The sequence below is a fragment of the Sceloporus undulatus genome, chromosome 1, assembly GCF_019175285.1.
Source record: "Sceloporus undulatus isolate JIND9_A2432 ecotype Alabama chromosome 1, SceUnd_v1.1, whole genome shotgun sequence".
NCBI lineage: Eukaryota > Metazoa > Chordata > Lepidosauria > Squamata > Phrynosomatidae > Sceloporus > Sceloporus undulatus.
Genome location: NC_056522.1, coordinates 362,046,439 through 362,054,620, shown reverse-complemented (window position 1 = coordinate 362,054,620; position 8,182 = coordinate 362,046,439). Strand labels below are relative to the sequence as shown.

Genomic DNA, 8,182 nt, shown 5'->3' with positions numbered 1-8,182 from the left:
ACCTCTCCCCCATCCACCTGAGTGTCACATTTGTTTTTTTGGGAGATCTCATGTACTCCCCCAAGCTTGTAAAATGTGGGTGAGACAATGAAACAGTTACATGGATTTGTAATTGGTTGACCAGCCAAACCCAAAGGGTGCTCAACAATGGCTCCTTTTCATCCTGGAGAGAAGCGACCAGTGGGGTCCCACAGGGCTCTGTCCTGGACCCAGTGCTATTCAACATCTTTATCAATGACCTGGATGACAGAATTGGGAGCATACTTATCAAATTTGCAGATGACACCAAACTAGGAGTAGTTAATACCCCACAGGACAGGATCAAAACTCAAAATGACCTGGATAGAATAGAAAACTGTCCAAAGGAGCACAACTAAAATGGTGAAGGGTCTGGAAACCATGCCCTGTTAGGAACATCAATTATTTGCTACAAATCAATGCACCGGAAATAATCACTTGCAATTTCATCCAACCTTTGGCAAAAAGCAATTTCTCCACATACTAGAGAAGGTGATATGAAAGAGCAGTTGTTATACCTTCTAGTATTAGCTACAGCTAGTGTGAATGGGGTATTTTCTTGAGCAGACGCCTAGCAGTACATCATGTAGCCAACCAAAGTAATCTCAAAAATCACTAATCAGTAGTTTCTGAGACAGAGAGAAAGGATCTGATTTTGAGTTTCACCAAGATCATCACTGATCATCAATACTGATAAGTCAGGATGCCATAAATCCAATACTAGGACACAAAAAGTTGAAAGGCTCAATTCCAAGTATCATTTTATATAAGGGGCACCATTTTACTCTGCCACTGTATTTAATGAGACTTGAGCATCCAGGGTTTTGGTATCCACAGGGGATCCTTGAACCAAACTCCAAGATATTAAGGACTCAAATGTATTCTCTTTAGTTTCAAATAAAATCCTTCACAATGTTGGTTCACGATATCCATCTAGTACTGCTATATTAAAAACAAACATAAGAGTTATGTTTTAAGAAAAATGCTAGTTTATTGCACTTATCAGAAAGTACTAGGGAAGAGAAACACAAATGTACAGAAATCAAACTAAGGATGGTAAACATTTCTGGTTGTTAGGGAGGACAATACAAGGGGGGGCACATTGCCTTAGAAGGGTTGTCAACACCAATTCATATTCATGAACAAAGCAAGGTGCACTATTATAAGGAATACAAATGGTAGCAAGCTAAGCCATTACCATAAGCTTTTTAAAAAGTGTTAAGTATATATAAAATGTGTCTTTAATTTCCCCCCAATATTGTAATATGAACATTCAGCCAAATCTCACTGCCCCCACTCATCAGAAGTTTTTGGCTTCAAAGTAGGGCTGTGTTGGATTCTTTTACAGCTTTGAAGTTCCACTTGCCAAGGAGTTTCTCAAAGCCATCCACTTCAGTGAGCTAGTAAACTTCAGTAGCTGAGTAGTTGGTTATGGTTCAGTGACAGACTAAAAAAAGAAACTCTTGAGGCCAAGTCCATATATAGATAAGGAAGGGATCGAGCAAAAGTGATCCTCTCTCAGAGGAAAACAAATATGACCTCCTAGTCACCGTAAACTGAAAGAGCAAACCAGCAAACAAGCACTGATTATGCAAGCACCTTTGCAAAACAGGGATGGATGGTGACCAAAGTGAACTCACTATGGAGAAGAAGCTTTCCACAAATTAGCACAGGGCTTCTTAAGGAAAAACTACATGGCTTTACTACAATCTCAAGTTCACATATTTCTCCCCATCACCACTGGAAGTTGGCTCATCTGCAGATTCATTAGCAGCTGTTTAAAATATTCCAAGGAGACGTCAAATAAACTTTTTAAAAAATCTACGTCACTGGAATTACATTTTCCTTAACAACTGTTTTTAAGTAAAGTAGCCTTTGTGAAATGAAAGATGCAGTGATTAGTAAATTATAAAGTTATGCACTCCCCCACTGTAAACATCTCATATAGAAGACATTGCAAAAATGTAGCTAATGTAGCTAAAGAATTGAGTGTTGAGAAGACACATCCTGATGGCTATAACAAACTCTCATGTGGGATAAATTTCTTTATTATCATAACATTTTTGTTTTTATTTTAAATTATGGTACAAAAAGGAAATTAGGAATCTACTCTGGTTACAGGCACAATTCAATCCAGTTCCATGTCATGCTACTTGCCACCTAGAGACCCAACTTTATTTTACAAGTCTAGCTTACTATGTTGTTTTAGCCTTGTCTTAGGTACTGTGGAACAAAAGCCATTCATGTGCTGGTAGATGCATAAAGAGAATTAATATCTGGAGAAAACTGAATCCAGACTGATGTATGAAAATAGTGTGTCTGTGTGGATTTTTTTAAAACCCAATTCACCCAAAACAAAGGATTAAGGGAACCCTGGAAGTTAAAGTGAAAATGATCCCCTAAATATTTTCAGTTCAACTATGCATCATTAATTTCATTTTCTACCAAGGAATGTTTCTTTCTGTAAATGTAACAGACAGCCTTTCCACTGTAGTAACAGATACTCACGTACATGCTAGAGCAAATTAATCTTACTGCTAATATGGTTAAACTGATAAGCTGTATTTCCAATGGAACAGCTACAGTAAAGACAAGTTCACAATTTCAGTAAGCCATGTTGCCCATCTCATCCGAGAGATAACTGAAACAAGACAGTTTACTACACAATTTCGGGGCTTATTAGACAAGTCAGTTTTTTAAAAAATATATCAAAGTGCTAATACTGCCAAATGTCTGCGGCTTTAAACGTCTGGTGTTTGGCATGTAACAGGATTTCAAAGCATGTTTTCTTGCTATTTGATTATTTTATAGCATTGAGGACCTCATATTACTTCCCACTCATCTTCAAAATCATCAGAGAGAAATGAAATAGAAGCATTGCCATGTTTCTGTAAGGTGTGAGAATGGTGAAAGGTCTTTGTGAGACGATGAAGGAGGTTTCCTGAAGAACCAACTGCCCACAGTTCATCCTGAAAGGTAGCTGTGGAAGAAAAGATTACCAGATTTAGTTAAGTTGACATGATAACAGAACTCTGAATCAAGAAGTGGTGGAAGGCAGGGCTGGGAAATCTGTAGTCTTAAAGATGTTGTTGGTCAATGGTAAGAAATGATGGGAGTACTAATTCATTAACATCTCCATAGGGTCTCCACCCCAATCTACAGAGTCAATCACATCTCCTATCTGTGCCAGCAATACTGGGTTTGAGCCAATCTTAGCCTTGCTGAGAAAACATCAACTAAAATCAATGTGGGTTAAGGTAGACATGAAGAATTTGTAACACATCACTTCCAGGTATTGGTTAGAAATCATATAGATACCACATACAAATATCCCTGTTTATGCAAACTGGTACCAACTGAATCCCATTTGATATTAACAGAATAATTTCAACAGGTCTAATGCAAGAATGACATTAATGCAGTCTGACACCACTTGCAAAGTCAGTATAACTTTGCATGTGCAGTGTTATTTGTATCTGTATGATTTCTAGCCAATACGTGGAAATGATAATATTACAAATAATGTGTCCAGTTCCTTGCACACAATTCAAAAAGGACATTAAGAAATTGGAGTGTGTCGAAAAGGGAGTGACTACAATGGTGAAGAGTCTGGAGAACAGGCCCTATGAGGAATGATTTAGGGAACTGGGGATGTTTAGCCTGGAGAAGAGAAGGTGAAGAGGTGATATGATAGCCCTGTTTAAATATCTGAAGGGATGTGATATTGAGGAGGGAGCAAGCTTGTTTTCTGCTGCTCCAGAGAACAGGACCCAGAACAATGGATGCAAGTTACAGGAAAAGAGATTCCAGCTAAACATTAGGAGGAACGTCCTGACAGTAAGGGCTCTTCGGCAGTGAAGCACACTTCCTCAGAGAGTGGTAGAGTCTCCTTCCTTGGAGGTCTTTAAACAGGCTAGATGACCATCTGTCGGGTATGCTTTGATTGAGAATTCCTGCATGGCAGGGCGTTGAATTGTATGGCCCTTGTGGTCTCTTCTAACTCTATGATTCTAAACGTAAGACGATACTTTCAAAAATCAATACAACAGATGAGAATGTTCTGTATTTCTACTGTCATGACTAATATTTGCTCATTTGAGGATTATTTTGAAGCCCTTTGGAGGACTCTTCAAAAGGTTGTTTTTTTTAAAACAACAAGAACATTAGAGAGTGGTTTGCTGAAGGGATCCTATGGTTTTGAAGGAGACATTTTCTAATCTCAGAATGCAATATATATATTACTGCTATAGTGAAAAGTATCATTAAACTGATGTACAGCAAAGTAACTAAAAAGTAAAAACCATTTATTATCACCATTTTGTTTCAATATGCCTCAGAATTAGAAAGAAAGAAAAAAAAAGAAAGAAAGAAAGAAAGAAAGAAAGAAAGAAAGAAAGAAAGAACCAGCCAGATCTGGAAGTTGCCAGATAATGGCCCAGGACAATAGAAATATTGTTTGGATGGATGTGTGTGTGTGTGTGTGTGTGTGTGTGTGTGTGGCAACAAATACTGTAACCTCCAAACACATCAGCCCATCTAAAGGAACCAGAGCCCAATTTTGTAAGTTCTGCCTAAGGCTGTCTGTGGAGGCTCTGCTTAACGAATGTCCTATGAACCTCTAGAAGAGAAACTGCAAAGTTTCCAGGTATCATGCTCCTGGGATAGAGCATGACTGGGATCTTGTGAACATAAAAGCTAACTGAGTTGAGACAGCCAGCATACTATACCTTTTAAAACCTAAGTAACCAGGATTCCTGCTATAACCCTTGTAAGGCTACTGACCACTTCAAAGAACATACCTACCTGTCAAACAAGAAACATTCCCTGGAATCTTCTTCCAATAGTCTCCGGCCGGATTTTTATCTGTAATGCCATACCGTCGTGCAATGTCCCCATTTGGACAGCGTGCCCAAACAGTCCGTGTGCTTATTGCCAGCTCACAGGCCTGAAGCCCTAAAGCAGAAACAGGAGAAGAGAACACTTGCTTAATGTGAAGAATGTAGTCACATAAAACAGTTCAGGATACAAGTATTGTATAGTTTGAGGGAGAAGCTGTGTTAAGTCTATTGCAGCAATAACAGAGGTCCAAAACACTGCAGAAATAATCCAGTCTGAGACTGTTTTAACTGCCATGGTTCAGTGCTAGGGAATTCTGGGAACTGTAGCACTGTGAGACATTTAGCCTTCTCTGTCAGAGAGCTCCGGTGCTACAATAAACCACAATTCCCAGGATTCCCTAGCATTGAGCCACGGCAGTCTCAAAGTGGATTGTTTCTGCAGTGTGTTTTGGACCAGAGTCGTGTATCACCTTAGAAAAGGTGGGCAATGGTGGAAAGACAGGGTGCTGCATTAGACCTCTAAGAAAGCTTGGAGGGCTGCATCCCACACACATACCCACCCCTGGGGCAAAAATATACCCCCCAAAAAACCTTCACCCCAAATAGGGGGTGTGGAGGGCACTTTCACCATGTATTGGGGCAGTCATGGGCCACTATAAGCCCAGGAGCGGTTTGCTTTAAACAAGAGGAAGCGAGTGGAAGTCACTTCCTGTTTCAAAAAAGTCCTCTCTTGGGCCTAAGCTGAAATGGCCACAATGGCTAGTAAATACTGATACAATGTTTCGAGGATTGCAACATCTAACCATTAGCTATGGTGTTAAGGCTGATGGGAAGTGAAATACAGGCCTGTTACAGACTGCCAAAATAAAGCTGCTTCGGGTCTCTTTGGAGGTACTGTATGCTCTTTAAATGATGCATGGGGTCCTAAGAGTCCAGAGGTCGCGCCAAAGCCACACTCCATTCCTAAGCACTGGAGGGCAGTTTTGGTGAAGCTTCTGGATTCTTAGGAAGCATGCATCATTTAAACAGCATACCTCCAAAGAGACCCCAAGCAGCTTTATTTGGGCAGTCTGTAACAGGCCACAGTAACATTTAGAATGACATAGGTTTGTCCTCTTCAGGTCTAGATTTATCATCCATAAATCTGTCTAGTTCCCTTTTACAGTCATCTAACCTAGTACCTGCCATCGCCACTCCTGGTGGCAGTGAGTTCCACAAGTTATCTCACACTTTTTGAAGATTATTCCTGCATGAGGGGTGGTGTGCAGAAAAGAGAGAAATGTTCAACGACATGGGATAAGAAAATTGTGTAAGACAATGGCAGAAATTAAGCCAGTGATAAAACTGTCTAAATTCAGATTCAGACTGCACACTGCCGGCATTCAGTAGCATCTGTATATGTACATCAAGAATATTTACCTGGAATCTGCTCCCAATCTGTGCCTACAGGCATCTCTTCAGTAATCCCAATGCGGACATGAATGTTCCATTTGCTGTCTATCGCCCATAGACTCTGATCATTAGGACTTGAGTATACACTGATCAGATTGATTCCAACTGGCTGGAAAAGACAAATTAAGGTTGGAAACATAAGAACCCTGCTAGACCAGATCAAAAGCCTATCTGGTCAAACTTTTTGTTCACATGACAGCCAACCAGATGCCTATCAGAAGTCTGCCAGCAAGATCTGAACGAAACTATGCCATCCCTCTCGAGTTATCAATCACCCTTTGACACAGAAATCCTATTTTGAAAGGGGAGGTGAGAGTAATAATGGAAAGAATGCTCTGAATGTCAAAAGACTTTACAAATCTTTTGAGAATCTAACATTCTATCTGTTCAATATTAGAATGGGAGAGAAATATCCCTAAGCACTTGGGTTTAGCAACTGCATCTCCAATTTTTTTTTTACAGATACTGTAAAATAAGGTGTTCAGAAACTTCAACAGGTGTGAAATGAGGCCATCCAGACATTGGGTGTAGTCAGGGTACATGGATGAAGTCAGATGAACTTCACAAAAACTATCAGAAGAACTTTCCTCCAGGGGCCCTTTCACACTACATATATATTGCCACTTTAGCTGTCATGGCTCTATCCTATGGAATCCTGGGGTGCATAATATCACTTTTAGAATTCTCAGCCAAAGAGCTCTAGTATACCATCAAACTAAGAACCCCAGGATTCCACAGGATTCAGCCATGAGAGTTAGAAAGTGGAATCATATTGCAGTATCTGTGTCATCTGAAAGGGCCACAAGTTAAAATGGTCAAGTAAGCGCAGGACAGCTGTTCCCAGGCTGGTCTCTACCCCTGCTCCAATAAGTGTCAAACCAGAACTCACAGAATCTTCAGCCAATACACTACTTAACTCTACCAGTGGGGATGATGGAATTTGTTGCTTAATTCTTCTCTGGGGAAGAGGTGCCAGGTTGGGAATGACTGGTGTAGAATATTTCCTCTTGCCCTGTAATGTGTGATTTAATTCATAAATGTGTGCCATACATTTAATTTTAAGTCTCTAGGGGTCCACAGATCACACCCAATGAACGTTTGAACTGCATGGTCTATGTTCCTGTTTCTAACATAGCCAGGTTGGAAAGAGGCATCCCAGTCTACCTAAACTTTGGCCTCTCCCATGCCAATGGCACACTGGGAGAAACATCATGCAACTGTCTAAACTGCACAGGTAATTTCTGATACTCTCTCCTTCTGGCATACTATGCTTAGGTGACATCTATCTCTAACATTTTTAGTCCCCCACGTTATGTTCACTGGGTGCTGAACACGCATTCCTGCATTTGTGTCAGTGTCTGGATGGTGGGAGCAAACGAAATAGGCAATAAATGCCTTGTCCCCTGAAAAGCAAATACTTGAAAATGAAGTTCCTTGAGTCATAAGAGGGATTATCTTCAATAATAAGGACAGCCAATGTAAATGTCTCCTGGGCCACTCATTGAAAGACAATTTAAGCACTATAGCAGGAGAATGCTGATCCTCTTCTGCAGCTCTCTAAGGACAGACAGCTCTGTTACACCTTCTGGAAAAATGTGCTTTGTCTTATCACATCCAAAGCAGACCTTATGAGCTGGACTGATACACAGTGAACAGCCATCTTTGCACGTACCTACTTCAGCAAGATATGGATTTCTAGTATATTAGACCTACCATTACAAGTCACTGTGTGCTTGCTGTGAACTTCAAAACTCCATTAACCCAAACCATAGCCATAACAAGTACATTTCTATACAGCTTATCAATGTACTTAAGCACTCCCTAAACATGGCCACATAGCCCGAAAAACCCACAAAAAACTACTTCGTAAACAG

At 40.3% G+C, this 8,182-nt stretch overlaps 1 protein-coding gene across 2 annotated transcripts in view; it reads right to left on the bottom strand.

Moving 5' to 3' along the window:
* Positions 1 to 984: 984 nt before the first annotated feature.
* The window catches only part of TECPR2 (tectonin beta-propeller repeat containing 2), a 59,721-nt gene continuing 52,523 nt past the window's right edge, over positions 985 to 8,182 (bottom strand). For both annotated transcript variants that reach the window (XM_042446115.1, XM_042446116.1), the window contains exons 19-21: positions 6,276 to 6,417; positions 4,822 to 4,971; positions 985 to 2,998 (exon numbers count right to left, since the gene is read on the bottom strand). In XM_042446115.1, coding sequence (XP_042302049.1) covers positions 2,841 to 2,998; positions 4,822 to 4,971; positions 6,276 to 6,417 — 450 coding nt within the window. In that variant the 3' untranslated portion in view covers positions 985 to 2,840. The remainder of the gene's footprint in view (positions 2,999 to 4,821; positions 4,972 to 6,275; positions 6,418 to 8,182) is intronic.